This window comes from Triticum urartu, chromosome 3A, assembly GCF_056163025.1.
Source record: "Triticum urartu cultivar PI428250 chromosome 3A, HENAU_Tu73, whole genome shotgun sequence".
NCBI lineage: Eukaryota > Viridiplantae > Streptophyta > Magnoliopsida > Poales > Poaceae > Triticum > Triticum urartu.
The window spans coordinates 5,298,015-5,315,238 of NC_141875.1; the positions used below are offsets into that span (position 1 = coordinate 5,298,015).

Below are 17,224 nucleotides of genomic sequence, written 5' to 3' on the forward strand. Positions count from 1 at the left end.
TTCATGTTTGCATATTTTTCATCATTGTTTCATTCTATGCATCATTAATGTTTCATCTCTGATTTGATATAAGTTTCATTATGTTTTATTATTATTTGTGCATGTTTTCATTATTGGTTCACTCCGGTTGTACCATCCGGTGTACTACCTCCGTTTCAGTTTACAAGTCCTACACGTATACTTAGGTTGCCAATTTTATCACCCTAATATAAACTATATAACACAAAAATTATACATTTTAAAAGTAGAAACTTCGAAGTTATGTTGGTATATTTTTTGTAATATATGACTTGTATTAGGTTGGTCAAATTGATGACTTAGGGGTACGTGCACGCCCTGTAAACTGAGAGAGAGGTAGTACTATTATATATGTTTCATTACTGTATAAACATTCGAATTTGAACTTGTACAAACCATGTCCAAAATTGTTGTTGTTTTAACGATTTAAATGTCATGAACCTAAATCGGCAAACGGATTGAAAAACGCATCATTGGTGTAAAAGTTAAAAGTGTTATGAAGTATGGAATCAAACTAAAAGTATGGCTGGTTGATCCTGGGCTGAAAGAATAAAAATATGTGAAGTGCAATACATTCCTGCTGTCAAACAGTGATTGAGCCCAGAGAAAAAAATCACGTGTTGAAGCAAAATAAGAAGAAAAAAATACTCCCTCCATTCTCTTATACAAGGCCACAAACTCAAATTACAGATATCAAGGTAAAAATTAATGACCCATTTGCAAGTCAACTTTTCTTCTCGTTAAAAGATATCATTAATAAGCCCTCATGCATGCAAGGAAAGAATAAGAAAAAAATGCACAACATCATTATGACTGCATGCATGCAAGTATTAAACAAGTTGCTAGTTCAAGGAAACATCATTAATTTTTGTCTCAATTATTATTAGTGACCTTGTATAGATGCAAAATGTATTTTCCATAGCGGCCTTGTATAAGGGAATGAAAGGAGTACATCGTATCTGATATGTGTAAGCACATATCCCCGAATAAAATGTGCGGCTTCCCACTGCCCAGTAGAAACCCGGCAAGTTTTTCATTTCTGAGCTGTGGTGTCGTTGTCGCAGCTTAAAACTGGTTGTAATGGGGAGTATCATATACTAGTATCATGCATATGATACTAGTCTATGATACTACATCTGTAATGCATAGTATCATAAGTTGGTACCATAGAGGACTATATTTATTGTCATGCATAACACAAAGTAGCACATCATTTAATATGATACGGTATCATGATATGATATTCAAGCCTCTTTTTCTTCATTTAATTCTATGCCACCTCATCAAAATTGCTTAGTTGGCATGCATGATACTACATATGATACTCCCATTATAGGCAGCCTAACAGCAGGCGGACGTCTGTGCTGTAGTGAGTAGCTGCGTCACTTCACCCAGCCGGATGAGGAACCCAGCCCACTCCACAACGGCCCCATCTGTACTTTCTCCATCTAGAGAGCCGCGGACCAGTCCGTTCAAACCGCGTGTTTGACGGCTCATCGAAGATACTCATGGGGATTTCCTCGAACGCCTCGAGAGAAGCTCGCTTCCAAGTAGTATATCAGAATCAGAATTAAATGGGGAGAGCGAAAGCATTTGAAATTTTCTTCTCTGGGAAATTTTTCACACCGTGCCAATACCTAACGCGGCTAATATATCAAGGCCATGTATACCTCCTAACATACTCCACGTAGTACAGCATATATTACTCCTAGCTAGTACCAGTCTAGTTCTAGTACTATCTCCTCGTCTTCCTCCTCCTCCTCCTCCTTTTTCTTCGTATTACTACTACGTAGTACTACCTAGTAGAGCACAGTGAGTCATGGACATGCTTGGGAATGCAGCCTCGGTGGCTCAACTCGTCGGGACTGTGGGCAGGCTCATCTCCAAGATCATTGATGCGGCGAGGACGGCGCGCCAGAACAAGCGGGAGTGCCTGTACCTCACGGTCCGCCTGTCCATCATCGGCGAGGTGCTGCCTCGCCTGCCGCAGGACGCCAAGGTGAAGCGGTCGCTCACGGAGCTGGGCAAGACGCTGGGCGAGGCGCACGAGCTGGTCCTCGACTGCCAGAACTGGAGCACCGCCCGGCAGCTCATCGGGGCCCGCCGCCACGCCGACAGCTTGAAGGAGGTCAACGGCAGGATCGACTCCCACATCAACCTCCTCAACTTGGTCTTTAACACCTCCGGCCGCTTCGACCAAACCCGCCCTCCCAACCACACGGCGACGGTGCCGTCGCCGGGCTCCTCCTCGGGTCCTGCCGCCCCCGTGAGGCTCACGTGGGCGCAAATTGCAGCGGCGACCGATTACTTTGCCGACGAACTCAGCCGGCGCAGCTCACAGGTGTTGTACAAGGGCCGTCTCCGCAACGGCCGGGAGGTGGCCGTGAAGGTTCTTATCAAGAACGGGCGGCAGGACGTGGAGGGCGCGGTCGTGACGGAGGTCGAGATCCTCTCCCCCCTCCGCCACCCACACATCGTGCGACTCGTCGGCTGGTGCTCCGAGGAGGAGGACCACATCGTCGTCTACCTCCACGAGCATACGAGCAACGGCACGCTCAGAGACCACCTGCTGCGCCTGCGCGTGCGCGTGCGCGTTCGAGCGCGCCTGAGGGGCCGCTCTAGCTTTAGGTCGTCGCCGGTGAGGTCGACCTGGAAGATGCGCGTCGAGGTGCTGCTGGGCGCATCGCGGGCCATGGAGCACTTGCATCGTTTCGGGGTTATCCACCGCAACGTGACCTCGTTCAACATCCTGCTGGACGGCAGCTGGGCGCCGCGCCTGTCCGGCTTCGGCCAAGCGATCTTGCTGGCGGCGGCCGGAGACCAGGTCGACACTGAGGTCGTCGGCACTCCTGGTTACGTCGACCCGGAGTACGGCCGCACTGGGCGTGTGAGCGCAGCGAGCGACGTGTACAGTTTCGGGGTGGTGATACTAGAGACGCTGACGGGGGAGGATGCCGCCACCATGCAGATGGACTCGGTGCTCCTGGCCATACGCAACAGGAAGCTACGGGATGTGCTGGTCCGCCGCCCTGCGGCGACGCCGCGGCAGCTGGAGGCGCTGGAGCTCGTGGCGCACACGGCGGAGTGCTGCCTGTTTCCACATGGGAACGACCGGCCTGCCATGTCGAACGTTGTGACCAACCTCGAGAGGGCGCTCACGATCATAAATACGTACTAAGCAGTCAGAAATGAGCTGAAGCTAGCTATTATGTCCGTAATAGCTATTTTTAAGCTGCCTCACAGCCGGAGGAGAGGCAACGACAAGGAGATGAGGGGTTGCTGCCATGCTGGAGGAAGAAGAAGAAGTCTGGGCCATTGGGATCTCAATCCAACGACGAGGAAAAATCGACTGGTTCTGGATAAAAAAAATCTGGAAACCTATATATTTCGTTCCTCGTTATAGTATTAATACCATTTGAGTGACGGCGACGGCTCACCAAAATGTTTCAGCCGTGCTTGTACACTGAACATAATTGTTTCAGTGTATATGGTGTGTACTACTACATGTATCGTTGTGTATGGTATACCATCATAATTGATGACTTCCCCCAATCCCGTGTAAGTTGAGTTAGCTTTTTTTGTGGTTGGTTTTCTATTCTAGTGGTTGTAGAACAAGAGAAATGCGCCGAGTAATTTCAGCCTCTAGTGCTACGAGTGAATCGTATACGGACAAAGAAAAATGCTTCAGATTTTGCTGCTAGGCATCCATCCAGCACAACAGAACAAGAAAAAATGGTTCAGACTTGGACGCTTTCAGCCATTAGAAAATAAAAACAGCAGCTTTTCAGTTAGTTAGCAATACAAAATAACTGTTTTCAATTAGTTAGCAATACACATATTGTACATATACATTAGAAACTAGCATTGTATATGTACACTATAAGCTGCTACATTGTAGAGAAGCTATCATGTATACTTCAATTGATGCACAATATGGCTAGAACAGTAGCGCTGATATTATTCACGATTACATGCATGCGACAGTTTTTTGCACAATGGAGAGGACTACTCAACACGGTCACGCAGTCGTGGTTTACGCAGAATGTGTGTGTGTGTGAGCTAGGCAAGGGGACGATGCGTGCCGTCTTTGCCAGCAGAGGTGAGCCCTGCCCAAAAGATGAGGGACGTAGACCAAATGTTAAATATACTAAAGTTTAAGTTTTGTTTCTGGTGTAAGCTCAATAATTTGCATTCCAATGCAAGTTCGGATTCGAGTCCCATAGGTTCAATGTAGTTTGCATTATTCCACTGTGAGCTTGCATTCTATAGTGCCATAGGTTCAATAATTTGCATTATTATTTCAGTGTAAGTTGGAAGTTGGGACAGACTTGGTCTCTGAGCGGGGATGTCCCTATAACAAATTAAGATTCCCCATATATAGAAAAACCTAGCAACTAGCTCCACTTGTACTATGACTACTACTTCTTCTGGTTGCTGATTATTAGCTAGTAATAGGGGAATACCACACGTACTTAGTGTTCATAGACCAGTACACTATCATTGAGCCATCATGGTGACGCTTGCGGTTGTGGGGCATGCGCCGGCGGTGATGCAGCTCGTCGGCAATGCGTTCGGGCTCATCTACAAGATTAAGCGGGCGGTGGAGACGGGACACCAGAACAAGCTGGAGTGCGACCTCATCGCGTGCCGCGTGACCGCCGTCAACGGGGTGCTAATAGCCCATATGTACTTTTTAAGTATAAATGATACAAACAAGGTTTTGAAAAGTTCAGTTATTTTCGCCCTGACTGCTGTGTCATCCCAATCCACAACAACTATGTTGCTCCTCCACCTCCATGGAATCTACCTCTCAAGGTTTTAGAAGGTTCGTGGGAGGAGAAAGGAATCGATTGTGTGACTTACTTCCTCCGTTCACAATGTAAACACATTTGAATGTATTTATTCACTCATTTCAGTCCATATGTGATCCATATTAAAATATCAAAAAACATCTTATAATTGTGAACAGAGGGAGTAACATATTGGAAACAGGCCGAGCACTGAAACGTGATAATATATGCATACAGATGCTAATTGACACAATTTCTTTCTCAAGCGGCATCACAACCTCTGGGTGGTCAACCAAAAAACAAAACCTTGGATACAAATGCTTTATTTGTCGTTTGACCGAGAATTGCTCCCTCCATCCTATGCGCAATTCCAGTGATATAAGAGCGTTTTTGACATGAGTGTAGTTATTTCTCATTGGTTCTTCGTCGAATGAGGCTCCAGCGTGCCATGGACATTGGCTCATGGCTGCGTATCATTTGGAGTGCCTCCTCGAGGTTGGCCACGACCTTGGACATGGCCGGCCGGTCCATCCGCGACAGGCAGCGGACCGCCGTGTCCGCCACGATCTGCAGCGCCTCCATTTGCGGCAGCCTCCGTTCCAGCGACGGGCGGCGGTCCAGCACATCCTCCAGCTTCCCGTTCCGTATGGCCAGGAGCCAGGAGTCCACCTGCTGGGTGGCCGGATCCTCGCCCGTCAGCGCCTCTAGCATCACCACCCCGAGCTGTACACGTCGCTCCCCGTGCTCACACGCTTCGTGCGGTTGTACTCCGGGTCGATGTATCCGGGCGTGCCGACGACCTCCTCGACGAGCTGGCCGCCGCGCTCCTCGCCCGCCGCTTGATACACCGCCGCGCCGAAGCCGGACAGGCGCGGCGTCCAGTTCATGTCCAGGAGGATGTTGGACGAGCTGACGTTGCGGTGGATGACCACCGGCTGCGCGCCGCGGTGCAAGTAGTGGATGCCCCGGGACGCGCCAAGCAGCACCGCGACGCGGGTCATCCAGGGCGCCGTCGCCGCCGACGAGCTGGAGCCACCGCCCGCGCGCTGCAGGCGGTCTCTAAGCGTGCCGTTGCACATATGCTCATAGACGAACATGCGGTCGTCCTCGTCCGCGCACCAGCCAACCAGGTGCAGGATGTGGCTGTGGCGGAGGCGGAAGACGATCACGAGCTCCGGCACGAACGCGTCCTCCAAGCCATGCCGGCCCTGTTTGTCCATCACCTTCACGGCCACCTCCGGGCCGCCGTGGAGGCGGCCCTTGTACACCTTGGGCGAGCCACCTCTGCCAAGCTCGTGGGCAAAGTTGCTGGTCGCTACCGCAATCTCCGCCCACGTGAACGTCCTGGGGTAATGGTCGGAGATGGAGCTCACCATGTGGGTCTGCGGGGAGGCCGGCGGCGGCACCGTGGCCGTTGTCGGCACGGCGGCGGTGTGATTGACGGTGCAGGTGAGCAGCCTGAGGCTGAGGACGTTGATGTCGAACATAATTCTGGCGTTGACATCCCTGAAGGAGTCTGCGTGGCGGCGGGCTCCGAAGAACCCGTCGGCGATGCTGCGCTTCTGGCAGTTGAACACCAGCTGGTGCGCCTCCTGCAGCGTGTTGTTGAGCTCGGCCAGCGGCGGCACCATCTCCGGGTCGTCCCGCAGGCTAGACAGCACCCAGTGGACCGTGGAGACGCGGCGCGCGAGGCGCTCGCACTCGAGCGTGTTCTGGCGTGCCGTCTCCACCGCCCGGATGAGCCCGGTGGCCTGCTCGATGAGCTGCGTCACCGCGGCCACATTCCCCACGACCGTCAACGCCATGATCGCTTACTGGTGCACTAGGAGTATGTTCCCCTAGCTCTAGCTACTGCCTACTGGTAGTAGTAGAAGGAAGAAGATTGGAGATACGTAGCCTTTTTATCTGCGCGCGCTCGAGGTGTTTGTGGAAATGGTAGCGCGTAGCGACGCCGAAGGCCGTGGCCAGTGGGCACTCCGCGTCGTCATTGTCTTGGTCCGTGGCTCCCTCTCTGCACCTCACCGTGTTGGCGACGACCCGAGGGATTGTCAAAGTCAAGCGTGTCCGACAATCCATGCATCGCCCTCGACCCACCCACATGCACCACCTTGCAACCCCTTCTCTCGGCATTAAACACTAAACCGCAACCACAGAGCGGTTTCAACGGTTTGGCCCGCGGTTTGAATGTTTCTCTTCTTCTTCTTCTTCTCTCTCTCTCTCTCTCTCTCTCCCTCTCTCTCTCTTAGGCAAATTCGTTTGTTCGTTATGCAAAACATTTTTTGAAAAACAACTTCCCATTTATCCATCATCCTGTCAAGGCCGCACAAAGAATACTACAAGTAAAAATCACATCCAGATTCGTAGACCATCTAGCGACAACTACAAGCACTATAGCGAGCCGAAGGCACACCACCGTCATCGCCCTCTCACACCGAAGCCGGGCAAACCTTGTTGTGGTAGACAGTCGGGAAGTGACCATGATAAGGCACAATAAGATCAGCGCACCAGAACAGCAAACACCGTCCATGAAGAGAGGCGCAGATCAGAAGCATCCAACCTGAAAGACACCCGAACACAGACGAACGAAAACTGAATCCAGGTGGATCCACCGAAGACAAACACCGACCAAATCCTGCGAGTTTTGCCGAAAACACACCTTCAAACACCCTTCGATGGTGCTTGACGCATCCCAGCATGGGAGTTAGGAGGGAAAACCCTAATTTCAATTTTAGGAAGCCACCACGGTGTCGTCTTCCTGACCAGGACACAAAACCTAAACAAACACCGGAAAATGAAGCACGTTCCCTCCCTCCCACCGAGATCCACTGCGCTTCCATAACCCCAAGGCCACAACATACAAAGCCAATCTGTGGAAATCCTACTCGCTCTCACGCGTGAGATGCATATATGTTTTGATCCAATTTTTTGCATTTGAATACAAAATGGACCGAGGATCACACAAATTAAAGCTGGGTCCCCTCACAAAATTAAAAATAAAGCTTGGTTAATTAGAAAAACCAGGCAAAAATCAAGATAAACGGCCACAGATGCTTGCTAAACAAGGAACATCTAGCATATACTTATATGTATCGATGCGATATGTCAAGAAAGAGAGGGTCAGAGCATATGAGGGCCCTGAAAAATTCTGCCTTATCAACACATGTACGCCTCCTCGCTCGTCCACCCAGCGCCTCCTCAGCCGTGCCCGCCATGTCCTCGACCGCGTGCTGCACTCGCTACCCGTCACGCACCACCACCACCACCACGTGTGGCCTCTCCTCCTTCGCCTCTCCGCATGCATGGCCGCCAACTCCAGTTCGACCCCGACCACGCCGAGGATTTTACACATTTGATCTGTGCCCCTCATCTTTTGGACAGGGCTCACCTATACTGACACATGCGTCGTCCCTGGCCAAGCTCACGCACACAAGTTCCGCGTAAACCACAATTGTGTGACCGTGTCGAGTACTCCTTTCGCATTGTGCAATAAACTAGCACATGCATGCGCTCATGAGGGGTGGGAGGGGGGAGCGCAACATCATGCTTCAGCCTCCTTGGGTGTCACTTTAGTTACGAAAGATAAAATGTTGAGAGGAAAAAGGCTTGTATATGTGATCTACCTAGGGTCACACGTTTAACGAAGTTTGGTATGGGGCTTGAGATTTTTCATTATGTCTCGTGTTTTAGACACAACGAAAGTTAAACTAGCAAGTTGAATAATCATGCTTGATGATAACACGGGTAGCTAACGGTTTGCAACGACAACCCTAGCAGCCACCATAAAATTGCAAAAAAGATTAGGGGCATTTAACTTGTTTTTGGAGGACTTACATGCGATGTGTTATGGTCTTCGTCATTGTCGGTGTCAAAACCGGTGGATCTCGGGTAGGGGGTCCCGAACTGTGCGTCTAGGCCGGATGGTAACAGGAGGCAGGGGACACGAAGTTTTACCCAGGTTCGGGCCCTCTCGATGGAGGTAAAACCCTACGTCCTGCTTGATTAATATTGATGATATGGGTAGTACAAGAGTTGATCTACCACGAGATCAGAGAGGCTAAACCCTAGAAGCTAGCCTATGGTATGATTGTTGATGTGTATGTTGTCCTACGGACTAAAACCCTCCGGTTTATATAGACACCGGATAGGGTTAGGGTTACATAGAGTCGGTTACAATGGTAGGAGATCTGAATATCTGTATCGCCAAGCTTGCCTTCCACGCCAAGGGAAGTCCCTTCCGGACACGGGACGAAGTCTTCAATCTTGTATCTTCATAGTCCTGGAGTCCGGCTGAAGGTATAGTCCGGCCATCCGGACACCCCCTAATCCAGGACTCCCTCAGTAGCCCCTGAACCAGACTTCAATGACGACGAGTCCGGCGCGCGAATTGTCTTCGGCATTGCAAGGCGGGTTCCTCCTCCAAGTACTTCATAGAAGATTTTGAACGCAAAAGTAGTGTCTGGCTCTGCAAAATAAGTTTCCACATATTGCCATAGAGAGAATAATATTTACACAAATCTAATCTGCTGACGCACTCCATAGTGTGACATCACACCACGGCCAAGCTTTTATTCAAACCGTTTTACTGTCCCATCTCAGCGCGTTATGCGAGGCGGTTTCCTTGGCACGTCTTGTTAAAGCAGAGATCGTGTCCCCTTATTCCGGGAATCTCATCAATACGGGCGTGGGTAACCCAACCGCTTCTAGGACTCCTAGATTATAGGCAAGTCCAAACAGACACGGAGAGGACGCTTGATATTCACCCTCTTTATAAAGGGGACAAGGCTTTTATTTTTCCCTCCCGTGCTCAATCAAATCCTTCCCCCACCTCGAGCTCAAACGCCCAAAGTTCAGGTCAGGTGCTCCGAACCTTCAGTCATGTCCGGATCTAGCTTTCAAGGCCAATGGGTGACTTCCTCCGTCACGGAAGAGGACATCAAATAGTTGAGGGAGGCCAGATACCTGACCGCCGAGATTTTGCATCGGCTGCCTCCTCGAGGGCAGGCCGTTCCCACCCCCGAACCCAACGAGAACGTCGTGTTCGTCTCCCACTTCCTCCGAGATCTAGGCCTTGCTCTGGATCCTTTTGTCAGGGGTTTGATGTTTTATTACGGGCTAGACATCCGTGATCTAGCTCCGGACTCCTTTCTTCATATCACGACATTTATTGTCGTGTGCGAGGCCTTCCTCCGGGTTACCCCTCACTTTGGCCTCTGGCTCAAGACCTTTGAAGTGAAGCCGAAGATGATTGAAGGGCAACATGCAGCGTGTGGAGGTGCCTCAATACGCAGGATGACGGGAGCCCCGTGGCCCAAAGGTTCCATCCCAGAGGTGTCTGAATTGTGGCAATGGGAGTGGTTCTATATTACGGCTCCTAGAAGTGCCAAGTGGGCGGCCGCCCCTGTTTTCCGCTCGGGCCCTCCATCACAACTGATGTCATGGATCAGTAGAGGTCTGAGCTGGGGGCCGGCCAAGGACGTGCCCATACTGCAAAGCCGCATCCAAGATCTCTTCAATGGAGATTTTAGTTTGGTTGCGGTAATACAAGTTATGCTGGTTCGTCAAGTCCAGCCTTGCAAACGCCGACCTCTTCGCCTATGGGAGTTCAATCCCGAGGGACCGCGTGTCATTCAAGATTTTCTCGGCCTGACGCACGAGGAGATGTACAAGTCATTCTTCGGACCTCAGGTGGAGTGTCCGGAAATCACCGAGGATGTGGGGCTGAGTAGTAACCGCGCCGCCGAACAGGTAAGGTATCCTCCAGCCGAACATACTATCTCTCTTTTGTTACGAAGGTTTTTTTTGAGAGTTCGCTTTTTGACCAGGACTGGCTAACAAAGGCGAAGTTGATTCGGTGTTCGGCCCCCCTCCCTGAGGGTTTGGAAAACCCGGTATTGGAAAAGATGCTCCAGACCGCACCTTGCCCGGAGCCCTTGAAGGAAGATACTGTGGAGGATAATGCGGGCGGACGCGGACCCCCAACGCTGCCCATTCTAACCGAGGGAGCGAGCGTCTCCATGAAGGAAGACGACCTGAAGAGGAAAAGGACTGCGCCCGGGGATTCGGAAGCCGAAGCTTCCAAACGGGAGAAAAAGTCTCCCACAGAGGGTCCTGCCTTGGGGGGCGTTGTTGCCGCACAAAGTCCGCGGGGGGATCAATTCTCCCGTGAGTCGTAAGTGACTCGAAATACTTTAATAGTACAGATATGCCATCCTTTTCTTCTGAGAAGATAACCACCGCATATATTTTTGCAGTTCGGGCCTTAGCCCCTCTCAAATGAGCTCGTCTTCGGGGGATCTTCTTCCAGAGATGATGGAAAGCGAAACGCCTCCTCCGCTCCGGAAGCGGGCGACCCTGAAGTGTCGTCGCGGAGGGCCTCTCCGAGTTCGATGAGGCCAGAAGATAATCCCATTGACCCCCGAAGCTCCCAGTGTCCGGCTCCCGAAGAGAGCAGACAAAAGAGTCCGGCACCGTCTAGTGTGCGATCAGATGTTCTGAGGGAGTTGGTGGGGCGAGCGGCCATCTCAGATGAACACCGTGTGCTGATGAATACGATGATGGAGAGAATATTGTCCACCGAAAGCGGATTGCATGAAGCTTTTATGAGTCTACTGACAGGCTTTGAGGTACGTAAAAGAATGTATGATAGTCCTGCACATACTAGGTGTGCCCTGTGTAGATAGTAGCCCCTGAGACTCTGGTTGTCGTCGAAAACGACGACGAACAGAGGATCATATTCCCAGGTAATAACCATACTGCCTCTATGTGCAGGTGATGGAAGCTCCGGTGGCTAGCCGGACTAGCGAGTTTGCCCATTTAGAACGGCAGTTGGATGCGGCGGACGCCGACATCAAGCTTGTTAACAAAAGGCTTGACGAGGCACAGGGTGAGTGTCCTTATCTGATAAACGCCATAATAGGGAGAGCAGTATGATGCCAGCATCTTTAATATGTTGTGACTACAGATGGAGCTGCCACTGTTGAAGCCTTGCGCGCAGAACTTGCTCGAGCCAAGGAACACGCGAGGTTGGGTAATGCGGCTGCTTTGAAGGCGGCCGAAGAGTTTCAAGCCGAGAAGGCCGCACATGGCGAGAGCCGAGACAAGATGGCCAAGATGGCCAAAGAATTAAAAGCCGCCGCCGACCGTTGCCGGGTTCTTGAAAAGGAAAACCAGGCGAAGGCATTGGACCTTGAGAAGGCTGATGCGACGAGAAAAGACCACCGCTCTGCTATGAGGGCAAAGAAGGAGGAGCTGCGGGAAGTCGGGGATATTGTAGCTGGGAAATCATTTATGTTGCAGAGGAGGTTCGGAGATCCACGGTATGCCCCTCTGGATCGGCTGTGGAGTTCGGAGGATGTGTATATGGATTTGGCGGCGAGCGCTGCCGATGCGGCCAAGTACTTCCAGGGTCAGACGGACCGTGAAGTAGATCAGCTGTTTTGGAGACAATTCCATTCTCCTGAGCGTCCGCTGTCATTAACTGACCAATTAGCCGAATGGGACGAACTAAATAGGTTGTCCAGACTCTCCATGAGGTCTGTTGTGGATCAGTTATGGCCGGAAGGGTCAAAACCGAACAGCTATTTCAGCTTGGTGCAGCAGTTACTTGATGTGGTGCCGCGCATTGATGCAATGAAGAGGTCGGCGTGCATAGAGGGCGCACGGATGGCCTTTGCCTGTGTCAAGGCATACTGGGCGGAGATGGATGCTACCAATGTTGCAGCGCGGGATTCGGCCATAGGCCGAAAGGCTGCTGAGCACTACTTTGAAGAAGTTCTTGAGGGTGCCCGTTTGGTAGGGGCCCAGTGCTCAAAAAAATATTATGTTTGAGTGATATGTAATCTCATTGTAAGCGAAATGCTTTTATAGAGTTTGATAAGGCTATTTTTATACTTTTGCCTGAAAGTAATATGATGCCTCCTGGGCGGCCGTTTTTGTATACGTGTGTATAACCTGAAAGATTGCAGTCGTCGGCTTCAACCCCCACGCATATAATGCGGAGGTGCTAGCAAAAACACGCGTTCACACTTAACCCAACGTCTTGGTCCTATTAAGGAGGTGATAGCGGAGCGAGCGAGGCAACCGGACTATAATGCTTTAACACTTCCACTTAGCCATAGGAGTTTGACAGTGGGGCTACTAGATATCCCCTGGTGGCTCCGTACTTTCCCGATCTTGGGGTGCATACATGCCTGGCCGGAAAACGGTCCTTCGTTTAGGCGGAGGAATTCTAGCATTCTCATAGGTCATCGAGTGGTTGATCAGTCTCACGCTATATCATGACAGTCTGTTTTCGGCTTTCTCTACTGAGGTGCTCGTCCGGATGAACCAGGGCACAATCACAGTAGTTCTCCTGGTGCTACCTTAGCTGGTAAAGCGGAACGTAAGGCACCAAAACACAGGAGCCGGGCAAACCCAACATTTGACCAAAGACAATGATTCGGAGCTGATGCATATAGGGCCAAACTCGCGACGCCGAAACACTCCCTAGGGTATTCGGTCTTTGTGGTATAAACCGGGCCTAAATAATGGCCTTTGTAAGAAGCCCCTTGTGTCCAGGTACGTGCATTGTTCTGGCGTGGCCACATGCCAAGACGTCAGCATCCTTCACAACGGTGGATATGTATCAACAAGAGACAGTAAAAAAGGTTTACGCAGGGTCTTAATCTAAAAGGAATCCTTTGAGCGGGTCCCTGCTGGCTGCACGTCTGCGCCTGTGTCTCCGTTGTGCCGTATCCTGGACGGGTGTAGCACGATGATCGTCTGTAAAAGAGAGGAAGTTAAGTGAGAAAGTTGTCGTGCAAAAAGGTGGTTTTTAAAGAAACCATGTATAATTGAAGATGATAAGAAATTGCCACTTGTCTGTGCGCGTTGAGCCCCTTGTATTGACAAATAGGGGTGTGGTCACTTATTCTGTGTAAATAGCGGCGCCGGACTCGATCGCTGGTCCGGACGCCTTTAATGTTCGGCTGCCAAGGCAGCCTCACTCTCTTCGGCGCGCAGAGAGCGCTTGATATCTCCGTGCACTGTAATGATGCCACATGGACCGGGCATCTTGAGTGTGAGGGAGGCGTAGTGTGCAAAAGCTTCGCGTCCGAGCAGTGCTTGATAGCCACTTTGAAACGGAGCAATGTGGAAAGTTAAATGCTCACGACGGAAGTTATCGGGGGAGCCGAATGTAACATGTAATGAGAGGGAGCCCGTACAACGGGCCCCTGGGCCTGGCGTTACTCCTTTAAAGGTAGTATTGCTATGGCGAATTTGTGTTGGGTCTAACCCCATCCCGCGGATTGTATCCTGATATATTAGGTTTAGGCTACTGCCGCCGTCCATCAAGACTCGTGTGAAGTGATATCCGGCAATTACTGGGTCTAATACCAGGGCCGCCCATCCTGCGTGTCGGATACTTGCTGAGTAATCACGATGGTCGAAAGTGATTGTTTGAGACGACCAGTGGCAGGACTTCGCAGTGATAGGCACTTGGGTATATGTTCCTGAGAGCACCGCATTGTTTCTTCCCTTGATCACGTGTAACACGTTTACTGTTTTGACTTCTGGTGGGAATTTCTTTTGCTCCGCCGCGTCTTGTTTGGGAGGCTCGTCCTCGTCTGCACTTGGTGTATCCTCCCCCTTGGATACGGCGTTGAGCTTGCCGAACTGCTTGAAGACCCAACATTCTCTGTGAGTATGATTAGCGGGTTTACCAGGGGTACTATGGATCTGACATACTTGGTCTAGAATTTTGTTGAGGCTGGACAGTTCATCCCTGGTGCCTTTAGGGGGTGGCTTTTGACCTGGCCGAGAGCCTTTGAATCCGGCATTTACTACCGTGCCCTTCATGCTGTCTTCTTTAGTCCGGCGCTTGTTATTGCTGTTGCGCCGTGATTTCCCGTTTCCATCTCTAACTTCAGATGTACTGGGGTCGCTGGTGCTACATCTGGCTAGCCAGCTGTCCTCACCCACGCAAAAAGCGGGTCATGAGGTTTGTTAATGCGGCCATCGTTCTCGACTTATTTTGGCCGAGGTGTCTGGCAAGCCATTCGTCACGGACGCTATACTTGAAAGCTGTCAAGGCTTCGGCGTCCGGACAGTCGACAATCTGGTTCTTTTTAGTAAGAAACCTGTTCGAAAGCTTTCGGGTTGACTCTCCGGGCTGTTGAGTTATATGACTCAAATCGTCCGCATCCGGAGTTCGGACATAAGTCCCTTGAAAATTTGCCCGAAAGGCGTCTTCGAACTCTTCCCAACTTCCAATGGAGCTTTCGGGGAGGCCTTTGAGCCAGTGACGAGCTGGCCCTTTGAGCTTGAGGGGTAGGTACTTGATGGCGTGGAGATCATCTCCTCGAGCCATATGGATGTGAAGGATGTAGTCCTCAATCCAAACCCCAGGGTCTGTTGTTCCGTCGTATGCCTCTATGTTTACGGGCTTGAATCCCTCTGGAAATTCATGGTCTAGCACCTCATCGGTGAAACATAGGGGGTGTGCGGCACCCCTGTAGCTGGGTGTACCACGTTGTTCGAGTGTTTGTTGTGTTGCATTGTATGCTCGGGCGCGCTTGCGTGGTCCATAGATGGATCTTGTTGCGCCGTCCTTTGGGTGCGAGCCCTTGCATGGGTCACGTATTGTATTGTGAGCGGCGTTGTATGCTGCTCTGTGTTGGTAGAGGGGTTGTCTATCCGACCAGGTGGCTGCTGTGATATTTGGTTGTGGGGGGTCTGAGGCCTCCTCATCGAATTCGGGTAGCAGCTTCCGCTTTGGGTAGCTCTTGGAGGGGCGATTGGCACCATACCTCGCTGCTGTGTTGAGTATTTTGCTCCATCTAATGTGGAGTGTGTCTTGCGCAGCCTTGAGCCTTTCCTTCTGCTTTTTCAGACTCCTCGCGGTGGCAACAAGCCTTTTACGGGCAGTCTGCTGCTCCGGGTGTCTGTCCGGCGCTATGTCGTCCGGACCATTATCCTTGATAGGATTTGTTTGTTCGGTTTGATTATCCGGATTACCGTTGTCCGGCAGCGGTTCGCCCTGCTCCAACGCTGGGTCTGTGTGATCGCTATTTCTGTCGAGGCGGGATTTGGGGCGGCGCTTGCATCGCCGCTTTGACTGCTTTTCGAGGGAACAAGCCTTCGGTGCGTCCTTTTGCTCCTCGTCGTCATCTTTTGGCGCGTCCACCGTGTATACGTCATATGACGGGGTGGTGTTCCAGGGCCCAATAGGCGCTGGTTCTTCCTCGTCTCCTTCATCGGCGTCCATACCGTCGATGTCTTCGGAGTCGAAGTCGAGCATATCGGTTAAATCGTCGACAGTGGCTACAAAGTGGGTGGTGGGTGGGCTTTGAATTTCTTCATCGTCCGAATCCCAACCTCGTTGGCCGCAGTCCGGCCAGGGCTCTCCTGATAAAGAGAGAGACTTCAGTGACTTCAGAATATCGCCAAAAGGCGAGTGCTGAAAGATGTCCGCGGCAGTGAACTCCATGATTGGCGCCCAATCGGATTCGATAGGCCGGGGCGCGGAGGGTTCGGAGTCCGGAAAAGAGTCCGGCTCCTTGGAGTCATGAGTCTCGCGGAGTGCGGGGCTGGTGTTCGGCTCAATCGCCGTTGGGATCGCAGCCCCCGAGGTGGCTTCCAATCGCCCATCCTCGATCGGCGCAGTTGGCTCCGAATTAGGGACCGGAGCCGATGCGGGTGCGGCCTCCAAGGCATTGTTCGGCGGCAGAGCTAGATCATGCTCGTCGGGACAGTGCGGCGCGCTCGGCAGTGGCTCGAATCCGTCGAAGATCAAGTCCCCGCGGATGTCAGCCGTGTAGTTAAAACTTCCGAAGCTGACCTGACGGCCAGGGGCGTAGCTTTCGATCTGCTCCGGATGGCCAAGTGAATTGGCCCGCAGTGCGAAGCCGCCGAAGACAAAGATCTGTCTGGGGAGGAAGGTCTCACCCTGGACTGCATCGCTGTTGAAGATCGTAGGGGCCATCGGGCCTGACGACGACGGCACGGAGGAACTCTCAATGAAAGCACCAATGTCGGTGTCAAAACCGGCGGATCTCGGGTAGGGGGTTCCGAACTGTGCGTCTAGGCCGGATGGTAACAGGAGGCAGGGGACACGAAGTTTTACCCAGATTCGGGCCCTCTCGATGGAGGTAAAACCCTACGTCCTGCTTGATTAATATTGATGATATGGGTAGTACAAGAGTTGATCTACCACAAGATCAGAGAGGCTAAACCCTAGAAGCTAGCCTATGGTATGATTGTTGATGTGTATGTTGTCCTACGGACTAAAACCCTCCGGTTTATATAGACACCGGATAGGGTTAGGGTTACATAGAGTCGGTTACAATGGTAGGAGATCTGAATATCCGTATCGCCAAGCTTGCCTTCCACGCCAAGGAAAGTCCCTTCCGAACACGGGACGAAGTCTTCAATCTTAT

General features: G+C 51.4%; 2 protein-coding genes across 2 annotated transcripts; one reads left to right on the forward strand and one right to left on the reverse strand.

Annotated features, from left to right (window-relative positions):
• Positions 1–1,718: 1,718 nt before the first annotated feature.
• Positions 1,719–3,562, forward strand: LOC125542281 (putative serine/threonine-protein kinase PBL28). Its single transcript, XM_048705246.2, has one exon. It carries the CDS (start codon positions 1,838–1,840, stop codon positions 3,194–3,196), a length of 1,359 nt encoding a protein of 452 aa, XP_048561203.2. The 5' UTR covers positions 1,719–1,837; the 3' UTR covers positions 3,197–3,562.
• Positions 3,563–4,942: 1,380 nt separating this feature from the next.
• On the reverse strand, positions 4,943–6,760 carry LOC125547490 (putative serine/threonine-protein kinase PBL23). Its single transcript, XM_048711347.2, is given in 2 exon segments — positions 4,943–5,530; positions 5,533–6,760. Coding segments are annotated over 2 exon segments (1,398 nt in total). The 5' UTR covers positions 6,614–6,760; the 3' UTR covers positions 4,943–5,213.
• Between the last annotated feature and the right edge of the window lie 10,464 nt (positions 6,761–17,224).

What these genes read in the sequence shown, in the direction of transcription:
- LOC125542281 (XM_048705246.2), top strand. Translation starts at nt 1,838, where the DNA reads ATGGACATGCTTGGGAATGCAGCCTCGGTGGCTCAACTCGTCGGGACT.